At 35.6% G+C, this 26,900-nt stretch overlaps 1 protein-coding gene and 1 long non-coding RNA gene across 19 annotated transcripts in view; one reads left to right on the top strand and one right to left on the bottom strand.

The window, feature by feature from the left end:
- The window catches only part of MBNL1 (muscleblind like splicing regulator 1), a 248,565-nt gene extending 223,988 nt beyond the window's left edge, over nt 1-24,577 (top strand). For 11 of the 18 annotated variants that reach the window (XM_074298022.1, XM_074298033.1, XM_074298035.1 and 8 more), the window contains 7 exons: nt 5,426-5,683; nt 7,092-7,145; nt 8,028-8,181; nt 13,902-13,937; nt 14,658-14,752; nt 17,947-18,021; nt 20,953-24,577. In XM_074298022.1, the coding sequence (XP_074154123.1) occupies nt 5,426-5,683; nt 7,092-7,145; nt 8,028-8,181; nt 13,902-13,937; nt 14,658-14,752; nt 17,947-18,003 (654 nt within the window). In that variant the 3' untranslated portion in view covers nt 18,004-18,021; nt 20,953-24,577. The remainder of the gene's footprint in view (nt 1-5,425; nt 5,684-7,091; nt 7,146-8,027; nt 8,182-13,901; nt 13,938-14,657; nt 14,753-17,946; nt 18,022-20,952) is intronic. The other 7 variants (XM_074298026.1, XM_074298023.1, XM_074298024.1 and 4 more) reach the window with 7 other exon arrangements.
- LOC141560193 (uncharacterized) overlaps nt 1-26,900 on the bottom strand; it is a 50,184-nt gene that overhangs the window by 786 nt on the left and 22,498 nt on the right. The window contains exon 3 of the long non-coding RNA XR_012487648.1: nt 11,785-11,920. This is a non-coding gene — a long non-coding RNA (uncharacterized LOC141560193). The remainder of the gene's footprint in view (nt 1-11,784; nt 11,921-26,900) is intronic.

The raw sequence follows: 26,900 nt of genomic DNA on the forward strand, positions 1-26,900 counted from the left end.
AATGCTAATTATTAGAGATACCAGGACAAAAATAACAGTTCTCTACTTTCACTGAGTTTCTATTCTATGGTAGGGAAAGGAGACCTAATAATACCATATACAGATAAGTAAATATAAATTATTTACAACATAATTGTAGCAATAACACCAACCTAGGTCAGGATAGGCTTTTTATAGCAGATGGCACTTAAGATACGTTTTAAAGAAAACAAACTAGGGATCCTGAGAGGGGGAGGTGAGAACATAGTACTTTCTAGGCCTATCATGGAAGGTGAGAAAGGGAACTGGATAGAAATGCAGTATGCTGAGAATAAGAATTCAGGAAAATAAGCTTTTGTGAGAAGAAATAAAAATTTTAATTCATAGTAATTGAGCCCCAGAACTGAATGTACAGATTGAGAGAATTATGCTAAAATCTTCTATTTACTATAATGGAAAGAATGCTTGTTTTGCAATCCACCATTCTGGCTCTACAACTTACTTCTTATGAGCTTTCAAATCTTAATCTCCTATAACTTTGCTAAAGATATGATTTCAATTAATTTTAATTGATTCTCTAGGTTTCACTACATAATGTTCATATTATTTAAAGAAATAATAATTTACTTTTCTCTTTACTTGTGCTTTTTTCCTGGATTTCTTTTTCTAGTATGTTCTTGCTAGTATTTAACCCTACTTTAAACAGTGATATTGATTTTAAAAGTGTCCTTGCTTTGTCCCTGATCTGATTGGAAAGTTCTCTAACTTTGTCTTGATTTCATATAATTGTGATTGGATTTAGATAAATGCTACTTATTCTATCCATTTGTCTACTTATTCTAGTCCATTTGTCCCTGATATTTATGGTTTTTAATAGAAAGATTGGATTTTATCAAAAGCTTTTTCAGAATCCATTGCTATCAATTTCTTCCACAGGATGAAGGAGTCATTACTATATGGTTACTAAGATTCATTTCATATCTAAGTCTCTGATTCTAAATCATATAGTAATTTAGGTGGTGCCAAAGTCACAAAGCACTGGTCCTAGAGTCAGGAATTCAAATAAAGCAAGAGAGATTTGCTTCTCTATGATCCTGGTCAAGTTACTTCAACCTATTTACCTCAGTTTCCTCATCTGTCAAATGAGATGGAGAAGGAAATGGCAAACCACTTCTCTATCTGTAAGAAAACACCAAATGGGAATGCAAATGCTTGGACATGAAATGATTAAAGAATAAATAATGTAATTTTTGGTTTTTGAAATCATGTAAAAGTTCCCACAAAAAAAAAATGTTCCACTTCAGTTTATTTTTCCTGCTACCCTTGCCTGAAGAACAGCAGTTATCAGATAGAGTAATAATTCACTTGCTGTCTTCTTCCTTTGTGAACAAATTAGGAGATGCCCCAAATCATTCACCTCTGAAGAGCTAACAATAGGAAAGAAAAAATCACACATATCGGATCATTCTCTTTACGATGAAAGCCACATGTTAAACGTGTTTGCCACTTCCTGACTCAGTTTAATAACAGAATAATGTATTTATAATGTAAGTTATTTTGCCTATTGAAAATCAGTCATCCAAACTGTTAACAAAATGTATATGTTTGACTTGGATCCTTTTTAAATTGTAAGATTAGAGAATGTGACCTGGAAGGGATCTCAATGTCCACTTTTCAGATGAGATAACCAAGGCTTATAGAAGCTGGATATGTGTCTCACGTAAGGTCTCACAGGCAGTACATGGCATAACTGGGATGGAATCCAAGGTTCCCTCACCTGAGTCCCAATATACCATTGCCCCAAATGTATTCAAATCATTGGACCATAATCCAACTTAGCAGGTTCATTCTGGCTTCATCAGCACATGGTTTCTTAATGGTTGTCTCAATTTTATCCAAACCAAATAGGGATCCATCATTATTTTTCATTAGGCTTTTGATGATACCCTGGTCCTTTTACTTGCAGGTATCTGTGTCTTTGTCTACTTCTTAATTTTTGTTCAAATCATTGCCAAGCCATGTTTTTTTCTTGCTCCCCCTCTTTCCCCTCAGGGAAGAGCTTTGGAGTAAGGCTAAAGATATTCTTCTCTTACCTCCAGAAGCTTTTAACTTGTTCCCCCACTTCTAAAAGTGTTTTTATGGGCAGTGCCTCCAACTCCTCACCTTGTCTTTCTTACTTCAGCTAAAATGGCTTGTGACAGCTTGAGTCTAGCTTTGAATTTTATATCCATCTTTTCACCATCCCGTATATACAGGGAACTCACTGTTAACATCCTTTGCATTACTTTATCTTTCCAAAAGTTCTGAGAGAGCAAAAAAAAGCATTGGGGGATACTTTGTTCTTCCCTCTCTTTATTTATGTGTCCCCTTAACAAGAAAAATCACTTAGAACACAGAGTTTTGTGCTAGACTTGTTCTGTTTCTTAATGGGACAAAGAACAGGGAGAAATCCTTGCTGGGAGATGCAAATAGTGGCAGTGAGACATAAAGAAGATAAGCTCTAGACCCCAAAGAAAATTATAAGGAACCACATCACTGAGAAGTATTCCTAGGGTCTACTGCCCAAAGGTTTCCCTGAGCCAGAGGCCCTGATCTCTCTGCAGATCTTTATTGCAAACCTCTGAATCAAATCCTTCTCCAGCTAATCATCTCCCTCAGTAGCAAAATCTCTAACTTGCCATGTTTTGTTGATTGATTGAATGCTTGGTTGATCCTGAGGCCTCCTACCAGCCCTGCTTCTACCCTTCTGGGGAGATGCCTTTTGGGATATCTTCCTATCTCTAAGCCAGTAGGGGAGAAAAGGAAGGACTGACTGTTCCATTGCCCCAGAGGAAGAAATGTTCTTAGTACTCAGTGTCATACTTCAGATGTTCAGGTATGTGATGGCGTAATTATGAGTCCTGGGAATCCTCCCTGTAGGCAATCAGAAAGCATTTATTTGGTGCATCCCATGTGCCAGGAAATGTACAGGCCCTGGGGATTCACCCAGATTCCTATTCTCAAAGAATATTGTTCCTTAGCAAAAATGCCTCCCAAATTCCAAGCAAGTGACAAACAAATGACAAAGTTCTTCACTTAGTAGGAGTAGCGTAACCATTTTTGGATTAATAATGAAAGGAAGCATACAGTTTTATGTGCTACCATTTTTGACCCTTTTCTTAATCAATGGCATATAGCTTTTAATCATAATCACAGGAACAAAACACTGGAAAGATTTTCAATTTAATTAGCCTGGGTAAATCAGAAAATACTTTGACTTTTTAAGTCACTACAAGTTTTAAGTTCCTCTTTGTATGTTAATTATAAGAATAAAGAACTCAGGGTCTCTATTTGCCCAAAATACAAAAAAGGAAGTCCAAAAGTGAAAATATTTCCTTGGACAAGGACCAATGGAAAAGGGTTGTAAGGAGATTATGTGTTTTGGAAGGCCCTCTTGTGGGGAAAGGTTGGAATAGCTCACTAAGTAGACTGTTGAGTCAGTCCATCAACTCCTCATCCAAATTGGTCACTAGACATTTATTAGGTGCCTACTATGTGCTGGGTTTGAGATATAGATGCAGGTGAACAAGACAGACCTTGTTCTCAAATATCTCACTGTTTAATGGGAAGACAACCTACAACTAACCATACAAACAATAGAGAATGCATTCATTGGTGATAATCAACAGATGGAAGGCACTAGAATTAAGGATTGGAGGGGGGGAGTGATGAAAGGCTTCTTGTAGAAGTTTGGATTTTAGCCAACAGGAAAACCATTCCAGGAAGGGGGATAGACAAAGATGATGTTGGGGTAGGGAAATGAAATGCCGTGGAGCAGCATGGAGACCAGTACCTCCTGCTTCAAGAACTCAATGGGTATGGAGGAAAGTGGAAGCTGTTAGAAGACAAGAAAGGTGTGTGTTGGAGGGGGGTAGGTTATGAATGCCAGATGGAGGGTTTTATATTTGATCCTGGAATTGATAGGAAGCCAATTGAGTTTATTAAGTGGTAGGGAATGCCATGGTTGGACTTAATGAGTAAAGACTGATTGATTAATTGATTTGTTTCACTAAGTATATGATGAGAGGGAAAGTGTTCTACTAGCCACTGGAATATGTATTGGAAGGTGACCCAGTCACTAAAGTGAATTTTAACTAATTTCAAAATATTTTACTTTAGAAATTAATATCATGCTTAAATACAAGGCGATACCTTTAGATATAATTGCAGAGTGTTTTATATTTGATTCAAGAGGTGATAGAGAGCCATTGGGTAGTGAGATGTGGAGCAACATGATTGGACTTAGTGGAACTTAAATCAATTAATCAGCACGCATTTACTCAGTAAGTACCTGATGGAGGCTAAGCACTGTACTAGCCACTGAGATGTGTTGGAAGGTGATCCAGTATCTAAGGTGAATTTTAATTAATTTCAAAATATTTTATTTTAGAAATTAACATCATGGAATCTTGAATACAAGGCAATACCTTTAGATATAATAGCAAAGGATTGTTATAATACAAGGGTAAATAATATGTGTACCAATAATGAAAAGTCATTAATCATCCATTAATTAATTAACCTTAATCATCCCCACCCATATTTCAGTCTATTGAAAATTAACAGAATAGAAATAATTTTCATTTTCCGACTTGCTCATTTCCTCTCCCATGCTTCAGGGATCCATAATTTTTGTCAATCAAGTCCTTCTGTTTTCACTAACACAGTTTGCAATCCCTCCGTAGCTTAGCAGGTGCTGTCCCACAGTGGTTGTGATAGAAAATGCACCAGCCTGCAGCCCTTTCCTAGATGAAGTATTAATATCACTAATTTCAGTTTGCTTCTTGAGTTCCCCTGTAATGTTCTGTTATCTCCAGAAACTGCAGATCGCTCTCTGGGAGGAGATCTGCTGTCTCAACTCAGTCTCCCGGCCAGACTCTTCTTTTTTATGTATTACTTTTTATATGTTTTCTGGACCATTTGAATATAAATTCTTTAAGGGCCAGGAAAGTATTTTTGTCTTTCTTTGTGTTCTAGGTGATTAGCAAAATGACTATTGGCACATAATAAGCACTTATTGATTTACAAAATGGTAATGTGTATTATAAAATTTGCTTAATAGATCTCTGATTATTTGAAAGAAGTTAGGCTACATGGCTTAGATTATTCACTATGATTAACACAATGCATTTATTTCTTTTTTGAAAGGATACAGTTTGGACATGGATACTAATTGCAGAACTAAGTAACAGTTCAGCTATCTTTCTCTTTCTGAAGTTTCATTGGCAGCTTTCTCAAATATTTCATTTATAAAATGCCACAACATTCAGATTATGAATCTTTGTGTTTTTGTCTTGTGAATTTGCTAATTTTCTTATTCTTGTTGTTTTTAATATTTAATTCCAATCTGAGAAGGATTCTGTTCGGCAGGACTTTCCTGATTATTTCCCCCTTCATTACCCTACAGGTATGTCGAGAGTATCAACGGGGTAATTGTAACCGAGGAGAAAATGACTGCCGATTTGCCCATCCTGCTGACAGTGCTATGATTGATACCAATGACAACACTGTCACCGTGTGTATGGATTACATTAAAGGGAGATGCTCTCGGGAAAAGTGCAAATATTTCCACCCTCCTGCCCATCTACAAGCCAAGATCAAGGCTGCCCAATACCAGGTCAACCAAGCTGCGGCTGCCCAGGCTGCAGCCACCGCAGCTGCTATGGTAAGTTGGACAAGCAGCTTCTCTTTTCAAAGAAATTTGAAAAAGGAAATACAATAGACTGTTGATTAATTGTTAATTTTTTTTTGTTGTATTTTTTAAAAAGTTTCTACTGGAGATGAAGTTGTTCAGATGTATCCCAATGTTTTTAGAGAACTTAAAACAGTTTCAAATTGATTTTAAAAATTAAAATTTAAAAACCCCTTTATCTAACTCACTCTTCTATTCTGAGAGCTGTAACTAAGATGGAACAATCAAGGTTTTGCCCTAGCAGGCTAAATTTTGAGGTCTTAGGCACCATTTGCTGTGCTTCAGGAAGATATATATGCAATAGAATTTATCCCCTAATGAGCAAGAATAATTAGACAAAAAAGAAAGATACCAAAAGATTGGCTTGAAATGAATTTTTTTCCTAATCCTACCCTGCCATTTTAACTGAAGATAAATGCACATCCCATTGACCATGTTTCTTGGTACTTCCTGTAGGCATAAACCTTCCTAGTTACAGCTCTATTCCTGAAAGTTGTGAAGTGTAAGAAGCAGCATGTTTATTTCAAAATTTAACCATATTGCCATCATTCCTGCACTCATTCTAATTGGTCATTCTCTTTTCCCTTGGTGTATGTGCTTTGTACACACCAGAGATTCTTCCTTCCTTTACCCTGCTTTGTAACAATAATGCAGTCTGGAGCACTTTAGGAAAACAGCATCGAACAAATTGTCTCTAACTTTAAGTAGGATTTTTAAAAAATTAACTCTTTTGAATGCCTTGAATAATATTATGACTTAAGAATAACTGCAACCTGGAGAAGCATAAATCTATCATTTTCTAGAGTAGAAGGATCACAGTACTTCTGAAGAAACTTTCAGGTTAACCATGAAAAGAAAATATATTCTTAAGGTACATTATAATGTGATCTAATTGCTGATTTTTATAGGTTCATTCTCTGTTCTTTGTTTAGCTGTTGTTAATGTTGTCTTTTTTTTACATAAATACCTAATTTATTAAAATGTTCATGTTAAATATTATTGTGTGATATTCATAGTCCAGTAAAATATGAGCTCTTTTTTGTGTGTTTCTTGATGAAAACTCAAGAGAAAAATGCAGAAGTTAGACTCTCTTCCTATCTCTTCTTTCACTCTTTTTTTCTGTTAGAATATCTTGTTTGTAATTAACTACATAGAGGTTGTATCCTCACAATAACAACTTAGTAGTGCCTTTATTGTGCATGCTTAGTCTTGTTATTCGTTGTATATGGCATTCCGATGATTTGTTTTTTTATTTGTTTTTTTCTCACCTACCCAAAAATGCACTGCTGCCCCCATGATGCACCTCTGCTTGCTGTTTATGTTAATGCGCTTGAACCCCACTGGCCCATTGCCATCATGTGCTCGCTGCCTGCTAATTAAGACTCAGTCGGCTGTCAAATCACTGAAGCGACCCCTCGAGGCAACCTTTGACCTGGTACTATGACCTTTCACCTTTTAGCTTGGCATGTAGCTTTATTGTAGATATGAGTTTTTTTTTAATTATTTAAAAATGAATATTCCTTTTTTTCTGTTGTAAAAGTATTAAGATACAATGGAAAACTGAGTGTGGTTTCCTGATATGATTAGTGGGGAAAGCTACAAAGTAAATCTATGTATGTCCACCAACCAACCAAAGATTCTTAAAGTTCATTGGCCCACATTCAGTTTAACTACATTGTAAGATGTTTTGATAAAACACCTAAAGGACATTACAGTTCTATTTATTACTGACTATGGATGGATCGGTTTGGTTGGCATGGCTTTAGGAAGGTTTTTACATAGTTTTAACGTTAGTAGCTCAGGGGTAAGGTACCTGCATGCCCCTGGTACAGATTGCATGTTGAGTTAGATTGGGGGTGGGCCGGGGCAGGTGGGAGCAGTGTAATATGGAGCTTCCCTGTCGCAGTCACTCTATCAGTAAGATGATGATTAACCTGCTTGGATTTGTTGATGCTCATGGAGCTAGCAGCCCAGCTCGTCGTTTTTCCAAAATAATGGCTTCCTACTGTAAGCCTGAAGCATTGTGTAACTTGAAGCACTTTAGTTCATAATAACATATGGCTCCAACATGTTTTCTTTAACTAGTGTGTTTTTTTTTTTCTTAGACTAAAGTAATGCTTCCTTTAAAGCTTTTATCTTGCTTTTTTATTTTATTTTATTTTATTTTATTTTTTTGGTTAGTTAAGTCTGCTCTGCTGCTTGCTTGCTCATGGAAAAAGATGGTGCTCCTTAACTATTTGAGCCTTCTACTGATTTTTTTCTTTTTTCTTTTCTTTTTTTTACTGGTCTTTGTTTTTTATACTCATTCACCACACAGGGAATCCCTCAAGCTGTTCTTCCCCCATTACCAAAGAGGCCTGCTCTTGAAAAAACCAATGGTGCCACGGCGGTCTTTAACACTGGTATTTTCCAATACCAGCAGGCTCTTGCCAACATGCAGTTACAACAGCATACAGCCTTTCTCCCACCAGGTAAGTAGTTGGGGCTTTGCCTACAGAGAGTTGTCATGACTTTTTAGCTGGTTACACTGTAATGAATCAAACAATCCACATTCACAACCACGTTTTCAGAACTAGATAATACCAAATGTGAAAGTCCTGTTTTATCAAGATTGTGAAGTAAGAGAATAGTAACTTTGTGCCTCATGTTATCTTCCCATGAGATGATTTCTTTGGAATTTAGTGTTTCCTTAGTGTAAACTGACTCTTTTAATTAAGCTCCCATCTCCTTTTCCTCTCTGTTCACTGTCCAAAAAACTATTTAATTTTATATTTTTTGCTCTAAGATGCTGATACATTCCATAATTATTCATTAAGAATATATGAAGTGGCCCCTTGTTAGTGGGTTGATTTTTTTTTTCTGATCTCCCTTGTAAGGTAGATACAGAAAAACTTAAGAGCAGGCATAGATATTCCATAGATCTGCAAAGAGATTGTCCACTGATCCAATCACTGTATTTCCTTAATAAATGTGTTACTATTCTTCCTTAAATAATCACAGAGTTTTTAACTCTTTTTTCCTATTTGCCCCCATGAATATATAAAGCCAGGATCTCAATTAATTTCAAACTTAATCACAGATAAAAACTCTGTCAAGATTATTTTCCTTCAAAGATGAAAACTGAAAAATGGTTTCATTTTTTCCCCCATTAAACTAGATGGAAGTATAAGCGTACATTTGAAGATGAATTTATTTTCTTTCCACCAAATTTTTTTCCAGAAATTTATTAATTTAGTTAGGTAACAATATCATTTGTGATTCTGATTTATCCCTAAAATGAAAATGGGTTTATTATAACTAGAAAAAATACATAATAGTTAAAGGATGTATCCTAAGAGTATGAAAAAACTGGGCATAAGAGCTAATTTTGGCACATACTGGCCGTGTGACCCTGGTAAAATCACCTGCCTTTTCAGTGTCCCAAGCAGCACTCCATGTAGAGTAAGTACCAGTCTGCATTGATAGAGAAAGCGTCCTCATTGAAAACTTTCTATACCAAAGAAACCATGAGTCCAATATATATACATATATATACAGATACATATGTATATATGTAACTACTGATATTAATTGACATATTTGTGAATGAGAATTCTAATTCATGTCCTCCAGGCTATTGGCTTAAATAGGGGAGGATGGGTATAAAGAAATTAATAGTGTTTAGATGATTTATTTCAATTCACTAGTACAATTAACATTTTCTGGTTCTGAAATTGGTTAGGAAAGTACTGTAGCTTGAATCCCAGGTCAGTAAAAGATTCAAAATTTGAGTACACTTAAAACTTTATTATGATAAAAGCTTAATTTACTATCATGTCTACCTATCTTTATAGTATAAGAAGGGCCCTGGGAAATCCAGTTAAATCCAAATTGCCCCATTTGTACTCCCATTCATTCCACTTAGGTCTTACTTTATTATCTAATTGTGGTGATAAAATGGCCTTGTATACTCCTAGACTAGTGCAGTGGTATACAATCGTGTTCTAGGTGGTCCTCCCAAGTTCAGAAGGCTATGAATCAGGGACTTATAAGGATGCGACCTTTGGCTGGAACCGTAGCCTTGCTTAGGGCTGAAAATCTCCTCTCTAGAATATTGGCCAAGGAATGATGAATTTTTTTCAGTTTCATCAGCACATAAAAACATTTGATTTTGAGATATAGAGTGATTATAATCTGCATCTCACCTGTGAAATCAGATTGTTGGCTCATTTCCATCTGAAACAATTTTTTTTCCTTCCATTTTTCCCCCTTTCCTTAGAAATGTATGTGTACCAAAAATCTTAGAGAAGTTTTAAGCTTTTAAAGTTTATAACTGCTCTAAGAGTTTTGGGATGACCTGTGTGTATCAAACATGTACACACACATCTCTATATCTATATCTATATATCTATATAGATAAATAGATATAGATATAGATATAGATATCTCTATATAGATATCTATATGTATGTGTGTAGGTATGTTTATACACACATATACACAAACATTTATATCTCTAAAGTGACAAAAATAGCTGAAGATCTCACTTTGTGCCAGACGTTTTGCTCTGTGTTTTATCATCTGCTCCTGTGATCCTTACAACAGCCTTGGAAGGAAGGTGCTATTATTAACCCCAATTTATAAACGAGGAAACTGAGGCAAACAAAGTGAAGTGCCTTGCCCAGTAAATGTCTGAAGTTGGATTTGAACCTGGGACAGATGCTCTATCCACTGTGGTATCAAGCTGCCCTTAAATGGAAAAAAATAATATGAATGCCTCCAATTTGAAAAGTACCTTCCTACAAATTATTTTTTTCCCTTTCCTTGCTCATGCACAATTAGGAAATAGTTTAGAAAATCAGAGGAAGACAGTTTAGTATAATGAATCTCTGGGTCACTGTTAGCATAGACTCTAAATGGCAGAGAAGGGGCCATTGGAACAGGGAGTTTCCTTACCTGGGAATTTGTTATATAAGTCAAATGACATATCCTGTCTCTATCCTTTCATCAAACAAAAAAACTGGTTTTAAAACAAACCTTCTCTCATCAATTCCCAATTTGACTTCTTAAGTGAAGGGAAAATATATTTGGAAGGGCAGTTTTGCCTTAGGCTGGGGAATGAAAGATAGAGGTTAAGCAGGCAATGTGCTCTGTATCCCTTCTTGTTAACAAACCAATCCACTAAAAGTAAAGAGGAATATGAAGGGTCTTTCACAAGGGATTGTTTTCTTGATGACTGGATCCTACACTATTAGGTTTTCCTGGTGGTGAATTATTGCCCCTAGCAAGTATTCTCCTTACTGCCTTATGTTCATCTGTGACCGATCCCTCCCCAAAGTCTTTGCATGTATTGTCATCTTCATACTGATTATAACAGACTAAAATTCATAATGAAGAGCTTTACAATTCCATTTTAGAACGGCATTGCAAAGTTAACTGGTTTTTAGCACGCAGATCTAATTACGTGTGGAATGACATACACTAGGTGAGTTATAATATGGAAATAGAGAGAATAATTAAAAAACATCTAATATTCCACAATCTCCAAACTGCTTTTTACCAGTAAATACTTTGTGCGTACATTTTCTTCCCCCCCCCCCTTCATCAAAATAATTAGAAGAACTAATGACTTCCCGCTCTCTGCCCTCCAGCCTTAAATTTTGCTTGTGGTTTTGTCTTGCATTAGCTTTCACATTATTACCAGTATAAATCACTTCTGTATCTATTTTCTTTTGAAAGGACAGTGTCTCTGAAGTACTGCCACCCAAAATAATGAGGCAAAATCCCCCAGACACCCTAACTCACTGTCTGCAGTGTCATCTTATTCTACTTTGGAAAACTTTTCCCTTGATATTCTATCAGCAGTCCTGGTTTTCCTTACATCCAATTGGCCCATTTTATAGACTACAACGTGAAAATCCTGTACGTAACTCCCTTTTTTTCCCCACTGGCTTACTCCTTTCTTGGATGTAGTCTGCTTGACAATGCACCCATCTCACTGAATGGAAAAAAGCAGATAGAGTAAGGGAAACAAGGAGAAATGGTGTATATTCCTGGAACTCAGACTGCATTTTCTCATAAAAGCCTTGCCATACCTGATGATTCATAGATTTCTACTTTTAGATGATGATCGATTTTAAGCTGGAAGGACCTTTAGGGATGATGTATACTCCAAATCACTTCTTTTTTCCGGATGTGGAAATGGAAGTCTAGAAAGATTTATCCGATTATCTGTAGTTATAAAGAGAGTAAATAAGAAAGCTGAAATTTGAACGTAGGGCTTCAGATTACAAACCTAATATTTTTCTCCATTTGCCATTTTGAATCCCAATGTTCTCTAAAGTGTTTGCAGGGCTGCATCTCACTCAAAACAACATGACAAACGGCAGACTTGGAGGCATAAAGTCTGGTCCCTAGACGGCCATGTCGCTTGCAAGGTGTGTGACCTTGAGCAAGCCACTTTGGCTCTTCCTCAATCCTAGTTTATATGCTTATAAAATGAGACTAATAATCTTTGCACAGAACAATTTACTGGGCCATATCACAGGAGAAAATTGTTTTGTAACCATAAGGCAGTTTACTAGTGAGATGATGGCCATAATAAGTGATAAATAATAATGACATTTCCATTATTACTGCTATTCTAATTCAGGTGCAATATGAATTAAGCATTCTTTTGTGAGCTTGCCTAAGAACATTACCACTTTGTATAACATTTTCTAAGGGGAAAATGCCTTCCGACTCCCAAACATCACACAACACCAGTTAGCGTGTCGGTACAAGCTTTCTTTGATTGTTCTCTTTTCACTAGGACAATAGTCCAATAGCTGCTCTTTTCACTGTAGCTACATTCATTTGATATGACCATTTATTATGCTTTCTGAAGGACTGCCTCTGAAAAGGCTCCATTAGCAAATGCTTTTTGAAGGAAAATTGACCCCAGGTGCCATGATCAGATCATATTTAAGATGAAAGATGCCAAGTTTCAGGGTCAAAAAATAACATCATTCGGTTTTTTTTATATCCAGCTGCTTCCAAAGGTCTCTGTCTTAACAAAAATCATTCTTCTTATGGGAAAATGTTTCCTGGAGGGTTTTTTAAAAGTGAATTAGATTTTCATTGCTCATGTGTCAAGGGAAAAAAAAGAGGACTGCTTGGTATTCATCCTATTTCTTTTGACATATGCTGGTGGAAGGATTTGTGAGTAATAATGGCCAGGCCTTATCTGCTCACTGCTTAACCTCACCTGTTTTCCCCCAAAGCATGCATCATGAGGCTTGCATTGAAGTCCAGTCACTTTTTAAAGTATCATAAACTCAGCAAAATGTCCACCTTGATATGGGTAACTCAGGTGATCATCTGAGTCTTCTGGACTTAACGCTGCCATGGATGGGTCACTGCTCTCCTGGGGATGTAAGTCCTTGTAAAGGAGGTTGGATCTACGTGAGACAAAACTTTTTTATTATCATATCTTTAAATTTGACCACCAAGGAAATCCAGACTTGCGTTTCCGACTTTTTGCTCAGTTTATATTGCATGGTGTCTTCATATCTTAGTTCACAAGTATAGAAAATGACTGCATTCACCTCCACCACCACCACCACCACCACCAACTAACCCCACTCCCTGCACAGCCCCATCCCCAGGTGATGTGCCTCTATCATGCAAGGCCCTAAGGACCAAGGACTTGGAAGTAAGCTTATTGGACTCCCCTTACTTCTGCTTGGTTAATATCATTATGTGATTAAGTCAATTCCGTCTATGGTACTCTTGAACGCTTTATGAGAAGATGGCATCTTGAATAATTTAGTATAAGTTCAAGCCAAAGGAAAAGTTAACATATTATTAGTATACCTAGATCCAGGAAAGCAAACCTTTATAATACCATTCTTTGGACAGTAGCCTAGAAATGTTAGGGTTCCCTCACCCTCATAATGTTTAGTGATGAAGTGATATGGGATAGCAGTAAAGAAAAAGCAAATTGGAACAGCCCCTTCTGATGTTGGCTTTTAATCTTCCCTTGGGACCAGGGCACTCACTCACTGGGCCATTGTATGATTGGATTGTGCTGACAGTTACATGCCACTGTTCCCATAATAACATTTTTGTTTCTTCTTTGTTCAAATGAATTTCCTAATTACACGTGTGATGGGTTGTTTTAATTCTTTTCCCTTTTCAAATCCACCTTCCTGTTGCAATGCATGATGGGCAGGCTCAATCTTGTGCATGACACCCGCTACAAGTGTTGGTAGGTGCCAGCTTCATTTCTTATCTTCAACTGGTGGTACACCCCACAGCCCCTCAAAATCCACTGGTAGTTTAACCCACGTGGTTCCTGGGCAAATTGGTTCCCCCTAACCTGACAACCATCTGTCAATTAAAGACTGTTTGTCTTTAATTGACATGGATCAAGGAAATCCAGCAATTGATGTTTTCCTTTACAAACAGTAGTGGGGGGAGTTTTCTGGTCATCTTTTTAGTGGATTTTGATCGGACTGTGGGTATTATAGAAAATCTATCTCATAAAAGTAATATATTGTGTTATCATTATAGTAGTTAATATGGTAATAGACTTTTATTCAAATAGAGTCTACATGCTATAGTAAACACCTATGTTTTCACTGAGATTTTGAATGTCTAAATGTGAGCTCATTTTAAGTTTCTTAAGTTGACTTAGCCAAATAAGCTGTTTGTGTTGTTTTCCTGATTTGATGGTAACAAGCTTTTTTTTCCCCTTTTTTTCTCTTTCATTTTCCCCTCTCCCTTCCCCTTTCCTCCTGTCATTCTCCTCCCCGGAATGTTGTCCTGCTTTGCACTGTGATTGCATGTCATTTGCTGGTGATGATGCCTCGTCACGTGGCTTAACCGCTGTGGTAAATGCCCTGCCCGATGGTCTTCCCCATGTTACATGGTTTCCATGCTGCTTCACTCTTCTGTATGTTTGCTTATATGATTTTCCCTCCGAAAGTTCCCATGGTGCACGGTGCTACGCCAGCCACTGTGTCCGCTGCAACAACATCCGCCACAAGTGTTCCCTTCGCTGCAACAGCCACAGCCAACCAGGTTTGCTAATTTACAGCTTTGTTTCTTAAAAAAAACAAAAAAACAAAAAAACAAAAAAACAAAACAAAATACAACTCTAATGGGGCTTAGTCCAACAGCCCTTACGCAACGTGGTGTTCCCATTGAAATCAGTGGGAACCATATGTCCGTGAGGGCTGTGGGTGGTGCTTTTAATAAGCATGGGGGTTTCGACTATTCCTCTTGTTGGCCTATACCTTCTCTCTAAGATGAGTGGCAGAATGCTTTTGTGCCTTGGCTCAGTGCTCCAAGGGTGTTGCAGCAACATTCCTAAATTAAATTGGATTTACACTAGCATTTCTGACTTGGTGTTAGCATTTCATGCAGAGATTCCTAGCACTATATGTAGGGATCTAAGGGGATCCTTCAAGGTACCCATGAGAAGAAATATATCTGGTGCAGAGGATTTTTCAGTTTACACCCACACTATTCTTCATAAAAAGAGAGTGGGGAAAAAGATAAATAATACCAGACTCAATTCTTTATGCCACAAATGACCACACTTGTAAACTGAGTTCTTTAAAATGACCCCAGTAGTTCAATAGATCCCACTGAAAGTTAGCTTGTTCAGCAGAAAGGATCAGGTTTTCTTTGACATCTCTTAGGATCTCTAGGGATTCAGGGAAAGAATCCTATCTTAAATAGTCTTTAATGTGCAATAGAATCTTATGTCCTAATAAGTATAGTGATTGGTTTCTCATCCACTGTTAAGCATGCAGATTTAGGGAATTATGGGATGAGAAATGTGACCAGTTCTTTGAAAAAGTTCCTCTGTCCAGAACTGGGGTTTCATGATGGAACAGCTAAGAAGGAACAGAATATACTGGGTGAAACAAAGTCACTAATTGCTTACATTAGTGAGCTTTGAAGTTACAAAAAGTGCCTTCTTGGTTGCTCATTATGAAAGCAAAGTTCCAGAGGAAAAAGTGTAATTTCAACAAGATTTCTAGCCAGAGGCCATTGTAGACCTCTTGAAGACTATTTGAGGATCCAAAAAAATATTGAATTATTGGTAAGAGATTTCAACTATTGGATTTTTCAGTTCAGTGTACTTTTAAACTGTAACTAGGGTGGGGTGATAGTAAATTCAGTGTCCTCTGACAAAAGCCCTAAGTGCAGACTAAACTTGCTGTATAAAAACAGTAGTGTTCTCTTTCTAGTTAGCATGAATAATTCATTAATAGCTACCTACTGAACACAGGTCAATTCTTTTCCCTACTACCCAGCCTCATCTTCCTCTCAACCTCAAGTGAAAATGCACTTTTGGCCCCCCAGATCCAGACATAATTTGTGGAACTTGCCCCAGATTCCAAATTTCTCAGCTATCTATTCTTGACATAAATATTGCTAAGATAACAACAAAGTCATTTTGATTTTTTTTCCAAGTTCTGACAGACAAGCTTTAAATATTCTTAGCAAAGAAAAATTTAACTTTTCCTTTTTTAATTAAATCTCATCACAAAAGCTCCCACTCATTTCCAATTCGGCTAAGCCATTAAGACTCATTTACAAGAACGCTAGCTGGGCATATGTGGCATTTCAGGAATAATCTATAGAAGCCATTTCTTAATGCATCCAAAGCAGCTTGTTTACAGTAACGATCAGTGAATCGAAATGTTTTTTCCCCACGTGCCATGTATGACTGCAGAAGTGCTGGTGTAAGCAGAATCCAGGCAAAACAAATTTCCACAATCCCTTTGCCATCTGGGCTCAAGGGACACTGATTTTTTTTTTTTTTTTTTGCATTTTGCTATGACCATTTCACGCATAACTTTCTCAGGCTCCTCATAACATGGCAAAAATATTGTGACCAAAAAATGAAAAGTTAGATATACATATATATGACCATATATATTATATCTACATATACATAGTAATGTATATGGCGATAGTACATTAGCAATGTTGAGGGATGGCCATTGCCACCAAATGTAACCTGCATGCATGGAGACATTTCTCTCTGGTCCTTCATCGGTATTGAGGGGGATTGAAAGTCCCTGGTATGTTTCTGCAGTCTCATTCTTGACGCTTCTACACTGTTGGGTACAACATCCTGTCCTGCAAGAGCAGGAAAAATGGTATGAGAAGCTTCATTTTGTTTGGAGCCCATTTCAGTGCTATTTGACAATGCTGTACTATTGAGTCAAGATGTCATTTGAAGGATGCGCATTTGAGGAGAAATCCAATGAGTTGCCCCAGCAGAATAGAGAGCAGCACTTAATGGCCACCCTTGCCTTTGCAGAGCGTGTTCAATATTTGGAAAAATGCTTTCACATATACCGTGTCCTTTTTGTCCTGCCTAGGAAATCTGTAGGCCACGTATGGTTTTCTCCATTTTTACTGATGAGGAAATTTAGGTTAGGAGAGATGAAGTGACTTGTCATGATCAGGTCATTGGAAAGCCAAGAGGAAGTTCCAGGAGTCATCCAGAACTATTCCCATCAGGCTATGCTTCCTTACACAGCTTGACTCCTTTAGTTTTTTGCCTTAAAGGAAGCTAAAATTGCAGATCAAAAGTTCAGAGTCCTTTTGAATTGTGGAAGCTTGCTATTTTCACATCTGTTTTTTAAGACATTGTCTCTCACTTCCCCTACTTTCGTTGTCCTATTTGAAATAGAATAAAACATGCAGTTGAAGATATCAAAGTAGATTTTTTGAAAGTTCCATTTGCAAATTGTCTGGATCCTTGAGTGGCCACACTTTTCACGTCACTAACCATCCGTGGCTGCATTTTGGGGGTTCCTTTTGGAAACCTTTGTGAACAGGTTGAGAGGAAAGTGGAGGTCTGAAATTGGACACACGATTTAAGCAAAACATTCTTACTCCTCATCATTTTCCAAGCCAAGGAAATCTCAGATGTGTGTAGGCCAACAAAAAAGGGACTGCACTGCATGAACTTTGTAATTTTAACTTCTTTTACTTCCTAAACAACTGGTAACACTTACCTACATTTGTGGAGTAGTATTTAACACAATGATTTGTTAAACCAAGAAAAAATGAAGTTGCTACTTTGGCATTCAAGTTGACATTAACTTATTGTTATATTGATTAAGAACTATCACCTCACAGCTGAACTTCACTTTTCTTAGAACTTAATAATGATGAGATAGTTATCTCGCTTGGTTGTTGGCTGTCTTGCATGGGCCATTCATTAAAAAAAATTTTTTATTTGCTAGATACCCATAATATCTGCCGAACATCTGACTAGCCACAAGTATGTTACCCAGATGTAGAAATTTCATCACCAAACAGTAAGTTTCTCATCCACTATATATAGTTGTATACTTCTTGTAATTTTTTTAAGATTACATAAGCATACAATACTGCTATTAATAGACATTAGATATGTTCTGGAAAGAGGAAAAATCCACTTACTTTTTCAGTATCCTTATGTTTTGTGCCATAGATATTTCAGGTATTTAATGCTGATTACATCCAAAACTTATTTTTTCTTTCTATTATGATTTTTTATGACATATAAATTAAAGCAAGCTATATCCCAAGATAAAATAAATTTGTTTTCTTTTTCCTTTATGTCATGAAATTACTATAAGAAGGGAGGAAAAAATTGAATCCTAATTCTAATTTAAAGGTAAATTTAGAAATATTGAGCCCTAATTTATTATTTAGAATTATTGTCTTGGAATTATATTTTAGATTACTGAAAGATAATGGGAAAATATGTATATATACAATTTATGCCCCCTATACCTACCTACCCTGTATTTAAAACTATAGGTATATTCATCTGTTAATCCCAAAGTATTTAAGTGGTTAAGATATTCCAGATACTGTGCTTAAATGCTGGGAATACAAAGAAAGGCAAAGAGAGCTTCTGCTCTCAAATTATTTACTTTCTAATAGGAGAAACTACATATAAATAACAGAGTAGATATAAGATATATAATGTCAGACGGGAACAAGGACAAGTGATCATTTTTTTAAGCAAACATGCTCACAACCAATTGAGTCTTGTCTCTTTGAATTAATCATGTTAAAACTTTATTTGAACAATGTGGAAGCAACCTTGGTGAACCACTTTTTAGATCTCACCTTTGAATACAGTGTTCAGAAAAGCCTCTTGGATCATTTTTGCTTGTTTTTAACTTCTTCAGTAGCAGTAAAGTCTTTGGCCTCAGAAGGCTGACTTTTGGAAAAAGGGATAAGTGATGCAACTCAACAAGCTTTTGTTAAGCACCTACTATGTGCACTAAACACTGAGGATGCAATTTTTTTAAACAAAGGGAAAAAAGACAAAAATGGTCCCCATTCTTAAGAAACTCAGAATTCAATGAGGGAGATGAATTGGAGGGAAGGTATTAGTTTTAAGACAGATGAGGTAAAGAAGGTGACATTTGAGCCTTTCTTGAAGGAAATCAGGAAGAAAATCTATTGAATCAGGTGAGTAAACAAGAGTGGTCTTACTACTTCAGATGACTTCATTAATATTCATTAATGGGACTAAACTTCTTGTTTGGTTAAATACTGGTTCTGGTAGTAAATACATTGTTGGAATAAGTGTCTAGACTCCCAGGATAATTATTTTGAAGGGGTAATACTTATCCTGATTGGTAAGTTATGGTGCTTTAAAAATTTAGTCCTATTCCTTTACATATATAATATATGTATATATAATTGTGGCTATAGATGCAGGTAGCTAGCTATCAGTATTAAATTTGAATACTAAATATTGAAGTCCATTTGTAGAAAAGAATCATTAGAAAACTACAGGATCTATTTACTTCTTTTTCTCAAGAATAATTTATTTTATGAATATAGCAACAAACTGATTATAGTTATCACAATTTTCAAAAAAGTATTTGTTCCAAAATGATTATTTCTCATTAGGGAACTGAACTAACTGAGTTGCATGGGAGACAGAGTATTGGGCCTGGAATTAGGAAGACTTAAATGTGAATTCCACCTCAGAAACTTGCTGGTTGACTGGGCAAGTCACTTCATCTCTGTTTGCCTCAGTTTGCTCAAATGTAAAAGGGCAGTGATAATAAGAGCACCTACTTCACAGGATTGTGATGAAGCTCAAATGAGAAAACCTACATAAAAATGCTAATCAATAAGAGCAGTGATAAAGTTAGTTTACTGTGATTCAAATTATAAGAGTCACTGAACTTCTAGAGGTAAAAGGGTTCTTAGACACAGTCATTTTAGAGATGAGGAAATGAATGGCAAGGTCACCCAGTGGCAGAGCAGACACTTGAACTCAAGACCCTGATTCTGAGCTCAGCGTTTTTCCCTTCTCAATAGCAACATATTGGCTAGATCCATCCATTTCCTTGAAAAGTTACCACGGCCTCATAAATATGTCCTGACACAATGAGGCAGCCTTTCCATCATTACCTGACTTCCAGTTCATTTCCTCATCTATAAAAGGCTGTATCTAGATTATGTGCAAGACCTCTCACCATTCCGAGGACCAGGGAACGCATCATAAACTACTGTCTCTGATCTTCCACTGAATTGTGTTTAATGGTAACTGATTAAATAGTGCATATTATGAGTAAATGAATGGACCCCCAGGAAAAAAAAAAACATAGTCTACTAATTAATTGATGGATATTGGTATAAAATCTGAATATACCAACTTCTCCAAGATTTTCTGAGCTTTAGATAGAAATTTTAAATTATTTGTACCAATGAAAAAAAGTGTTTTCCCATACCCAAGTCCATCATTCTTGTACTTATTAAGCAACTGATTAATAACATTGGTTTCTGGTTGAAACATAGTACATTTTCCCATGAATTTCTAAATGCAGGGAATCCAGCCATTTTTCCTAAAACACAACTCTGTATAGACTGGGCCTTAATGCCAACATTATGAAGGTTATTATATAACACACACACACCATAAGTGGTCTTGCTTCCTTCCTCTTAGATGGTTTGGGAGCATGGATCACAAAGCCATCCATCACTGTGCCCATTTTCCCTTGTTTAGAAAAGCCCAATTCCATTTTCCTCAATTTCTCCATTTACTATTCCAACACAGTGGGTATGCTGGGATCACTCGGGAATAACAAATGTCTTTCCCATCAACAAATCGTCCATCCTTTCAGATGAAATCTTTGAACGACACTGGGGAAAGGAATTGGGGGGATATGGTGGATTCTGTCGAGACTTCTCACTTATCCCAATTCTTTTTTCTTTCCCCTCCCACTTTCCTCTAGATCATCCTAAAGAGAAGAGGACAGTGTGCTTGTTTAGAATAAAGGACAAGGTCGTTAGCCATAATGTATATACCGTCAAGCAACATACCCAGCCAAACCCTCAGCCGTAAAGCATCCACCTATTGCATGTTATCAAGACGAAAAGACAACATGGAAACCCACTGCACACTGTTGCCTAGATATTTTGTATATTGAATTGATATTTGTGCTGAGGTGATCTTCCTGTCTAAAAGAACAACCTTGTCTCTCTTTTCTAGCACAGAGAGATGCATATGGATTTTGGTATGCATCCACCTAGTTAATTTCCTACATACTCATGCCATCTTGAAAAGACAGACTATGGTGTAACCATGATTCTTTCATATATTGGTACGTCTGTAGACCAAGATATAATTTTTTTTAAAAAAAAATAAGTTTATTTCTTTCAAGGTTTACAAATAACAAAGGTGCACCTTGTATTTAAAAATTGCCATTATAGACAAAAGTGTGCATGCACAGTCATTTTTGTTGAAGAGTAATATTTTTTAATGTTATAGATTGTAAGAGGTGGTGAGGGAGGGATCTGACAGAGATGAATGTGCCAAGCAAAACCATAGCTGTGTATATTTTAAAGCACATCATGGCTTTAAGAACCATGTTGTTGAAGATACTCATGAAGTGCCATAGACTGTACATCAAAGTAGAGTATTATTTCTTCAGTGTTATTATTTTCAGAGCCACGTTTCGTTGCTTACTCGCTAATACTGATCAGTCAAAGGGCACCATTCTTTTTTCGAAACCAAAGCTGTCTCAGAAATGGCCCATTTAACCTTACAGTAACCATAGGTAGCACAAGACAAAGTCTCAAACAACACAGAAAATTCACACATACTGGAGATATAGAAAGAGATAGATATATATAGATTATATATATATAATTATTTTAATGCATTGTAGTGTAATATTTATGCATATTATACTGTATAACATTATACTCAAAAAGAAAAAAAAAGGGAAATGCCATTTCTGAGACACGATAACAAGAAAACAATGTTTGAGGAACTTGTTTTGCTTCTATTTATAGCCTGTCAAAAGTCAAAAGACTATAAATGCTTTGCAAAAATAGTTTCACTTTGTTTCTATTCTTCATTACAGTCACATTCAAAATGGTGACTCTAAACAAAGGAAGGCAGAAGCACTGTCATTGGATGCATGTTAAACCAAAATATGAATATGGTAAAGGTTTAATTAAGTAGTATTTGGGCGGGTTAAGTACTTGGGTGAATTTTATATGTGATTTTTTTTCTTTTTTTTCTGTTTTGTTTTGATTAACTGCTTATAGCCTTAGAAAGCCTTTTACAAAATTAAAAAAATATATATATAGATAGATGTGCATTCAGTTTTTAAAAATAGATTCATCCAAAGGAATTCCTTTTTTCTTTCTTTCTTTTTTCTTCTTTTTTTTGTGGTTTGGATGTTGCAGCTAGTAGAGGATATACATATATATGTATATGTACAGATATATATATATATATATATGTATATGTATAATTTTTTTTTGCCTGTTCAGCAATTCTGACCATTGCTGAAGTGGGGGCCAGGTCACTAGTAGTGTGGTGTGGAATGGAAGAGGAGAAGGTTCCGTTATAGAACCTTCCATACTTCCACGTTTACGGCAAGTTTTTATGCTCGAGAGAAATGCTTTCTAGTATAAGAATGATGTGTTGATTTTACTGATTGTACTGTACATCTATTAAAGCCTTAGATTATTACATTACGGGTTGGACCCCATACCAATGTAATTTCAATCGTGTTAAGAAAGTATAGGTGACTTCACATGTTATTGTAGTTAGTTTCATTATAGAATATTACTTATTTTTCCTTGTTAAAAGGTAGATTTTAATTTCCTACATTTATTAAAATTGTTTTCATTTTCTATTAACAATTGAATATCATTTCAGTTTATAAAATTTTGTTTTATTAGATTTTACTGATGAATTTTTCAAAATACAAAAAAAAATAGTTTTTTTTTCCTTTCATAACATACTCAGTTTTGAATTACATGTAGTGTCATATAAGGATTCGTATTATTGTTAACTAAATGATTTATATTTTACGGATTTAATATTACAGTGTAAGAATGTCAGTCATTGTTAGTTCTTGTCTAGTTTTCATTAAAAGAACAAAGATCTTTTATATGGATATCTTATAATTATATAATCATTGCTAAGTAAGAAGTTAAGTTGTTGCTATGGCAACAATCCTGGCAGACAATTGAGTAATATTTTGATGATTTATTTTGTTTGTAATTAGTTATTATAAGAAAATCTAGATCCTAGATATTAGAATAAAATTTATTTTCTACTGTATCCAATTCAAATGTTAAAATATTGTTTAAATATTTTTTGAAATCCCTGAATATCAGGCCTTGTTATAATTAAGCTGCATAATCGATAGATCAAGGGACTTTTTGTTGATAATCCAAATACTCAAAGTTTACGTAACAAGAATTTTAGTGTGTGCAAACTCTTGAGGGTTGATTATGCTGCAGTTTAGCATGTTGGAACGTTGAGGAAAGAAGGTTGACTTTTTGCACTTCTGTATATAGTCAAAAAAAAAAAAAAAGAGAGAAACCTGTATAATAGTGAGATCTTATTTTGAATAAAAACGTCTATAATTACAAAGAGTTTTGTTAAGGCTAATAAAAAAAAAATGACAGGCTGAGCAAAATTGCTTGCAAAAATGGCAGAGTTAGCACTCCAAACCCCTCCCAAAAAAGTGGCTTTGCTTTTTGTGGACAGCTTGTAGTTTGCCAGGATTTTTTCAGCTGGAAAGATATGCCATCCTTCCAAGATCTCATGACTGACAACAGTTCCTCTGGTCCAAAATATGCCTGAAGATCATTGCCAAAAATAGCAGGTACTTATTTCAACCATTAAGGTGAAATCATGGATCAGATAGTCCTTACATTATTCAAAACTACTGCATGTTTAAACTATCAAAAAAATAAAGAGAAATATATTAAGAATATATACTATTCAAACCAGTTTGACAATTTCAGTGGTTTATTGTTCACAAAACAAAAATCTACAAAATGAGTATTGACTCTCACAAAAAGTTAAAAATCATGAACAGGCAAACCAAACAGCACACCGTAGCTATCGTTGTTATGTGATTGTTTTTGGTTTTTTTTTTTTTTTTTTTAATTGCTATTAGTGAGCTGTTCTTTTAGCAGGTGAAAACAAATAAACCTCAAATTTTACAGTTTTAATTTTCAAAATCAAAAGCACTCAGAACAACGTCATTAAGCACGTTGTGATTTAAAAGTCATGTATCATGTGATATTCGACTATAATTTTTAATTGGTATTATTCAACAGTCACACCAATCAGGTGATGACGATGTTGCACTTATTTGCAACCCTGCAACTTTCATCTGCTGAAAGGACAGACGTGCTTGATTTTACTATTATGTAATCACAGAATTACTTTTGCTTGTAGTCGCTTTGAATTATGTATTCTGTCCTTGGCTGCAATTTGTTTTTATGCTTATTTTATTATTATTGCAATAGTTGACTTTGCTGTATGGAAAAATAAAGTAAAAAAAATTGCCCTAATAAAACTTCTCTTTCTTAATTATATTTTTATATTGGAGGTTAAAAGTTACATTATTTTTGTTTGTGTCTATTTTGTGTATTCCTCGTATATCTCCATTAAAAAAAAATCTTTATACGCAAACTCCAACTTTTGGGTTTTGATACCACATTCAGTTCAGTATCTGAGACAATATGAAATCTACCAGCTTAAAGTATTTTAAGTTTTTATGAAAATAGACACATTTCATTCACACATAGAATGAGACTCTCAATCCTACAGTCTCACCTTTTTCTAAAAATATGTATATTTTTATTTATTTGAAAAACAATTGTTTCATATTCACACTCTACCTATCAGTTTAGGTGCAAGAAAGAAATATGAAGAGGGAAATGACATATATGTCATTTGTCTCCATTTGCCCTGGTTGTGGGATAAGTCCTCTTATTTTTTAGTGAAAACATGAATTTGAATGAGATCTGAAGTCAATAAATAGTTCAGTGTTGAAACAAAGAGTCACGAAACATGAGTCAGAGAGACAAAATATATATTAAAATTCATCTGCAGCAATATAACCATGAAGGAGAGTAGCATAGTAAAAATGGTAGAGGGCTAGCCTTTGCTTCTGGAAGATATGATGCATAGTATTGTGTGACCCTAGACAAGTCACTTCCGGGTGGAGTGAAATTCCAGTGAAATCATAGGTCAGTGTCTCTGTACATCCTATAAACTTATGACTGAAGTGAGGTCGATTCTCCCATTTAGGCTCTAAAAAACGACTTCATAAATGACTAATGAACATACTTAAATGTACAAAGAATGACCACACACCTCTGCATTCATTATGGATCATTTGCTACTCTGATAAATCAAGTCCACTACTCTATCTTGGTCCAAAGTTTGCAGAATATTTATGACCTAAAAATGTTTGAAATTAAAAAACAAAACATTGTAATAGTTAAATTGAATTAAAATTATTCTCTTCTTAATCAAGTTTAATTGAGCATTTCATTTTATGCCCTAAACTCTCGTTTATTGTAGGCACAGGCACAAAAAGAAACTGAGGTAGCAGGTTAGACCATCTTCCTGAGTTTTTCATTCTTTCTTTGTATTTAATTGTCACCCATATGCAGATAGCCTGGATTCCAAATATGGGGTTAATCTGAGGAGCCGAGTTCTAACCCCAATCCTTTTCATTTACTCACTTTAGTCATATACAAAGTGACTCTCTCTGGACATTATTTTCTTCATCAGTAAGATGAGATGGTCATATTATATATCTGCTAAGATCCCTTTCAGTTCTAAATCTATGATCCAAATGATTATGATTCATAAGGTGTTTTCTCAGTTTTTTATGGATTTATTATTATTTTTAAAGACTTCAGGACATCTCTTGGCCCTAGAAAGATTGGTCTCAGTGAAGTGATGTGTTGAACAAAGAGATCCTTCCAAATGAAAGGTACAGAGCTGCCAACCTGGGGTATCCAAAGAACAAAACTGGGAACGATAGCTAAGAAACTGAAGCACGAAGGAGTGGTAGAATCCATACTGGTGGGGAGCTAAGAGATGATCACATAGCTGAGGCAACTAGATGGTACAGTACTTAGAGTGCCAGGCCTGGAACTGTGTTCAAATCTAACATTAGGTGCTTTCAAGACAATTAACCTCAGTTTACCTCAGTTTTCTCATCTGCAAAATGGGGATAATAGCAGTACCCTCCTCCCAGTATTGTTAAGGACTGAAAGAGATAATTATTAAGTCTCTAGCACTTTATTTGGCACATAGTAAACATCATCTAAGCAAAATGGGAGGTTACTGTGGATATCAGAGCTAAACAATATTAGTGAGGAAGTATGGAGACTTGACTCTTTGTGTTCCCTGTCCCATCATACCAATGCCAGCAACTTATTACCACCCACAATGGTATGGGTGACAGGATATGAGAAATAATCCTTCGAGAATTTGCAGAAGAATGATCAATCTTACTAGATAAACCATTGGCAAATGAAAGAAAACCAAATTACTGATATCAAAATGAAAGGAATGAGTTCACCAGCAATTAAGATGAATTTAAAGCAATTGTTAATAGTGTTTGATCCAATTGCATACCAATAGACCTAGAAATCTAAGTAAAATAAATATATAAATTCTCCAAGTTAATAGAAGAGAAATTGGATGCTTAAGTAACCTCATTTTAGGAAAAGAAATAGAACAATCCATGAATGATCTCCCTAAGAAAAATTTTCCTACATGTGATGGATTCTCATGGATTCCACAAAACATTTAAAGAACAAATAACTCCAATACTATATAATTTATAATTAGATAAAAAAATAAAGTCCTTCCAAATTCTTGACAGAAATATGATTTTGATCT

This window comes from Sminthopsis crassicaudata, chromosome 3 (assembly GCF_048593235.1).
Source record: "Sminthopsis crassicaudata isolate SCR6 chromosome 3, ASM4859323v1, whole genome shotgun sequence".
Classification (NCBI taxonomy): domain Eukaryota; kingdom Metazoa; phylum Chordata; class Mammalia; order Dasyuromorphia; family Dasyuridae; genus Sminthopsis; species Sminthopsis crassicaudata.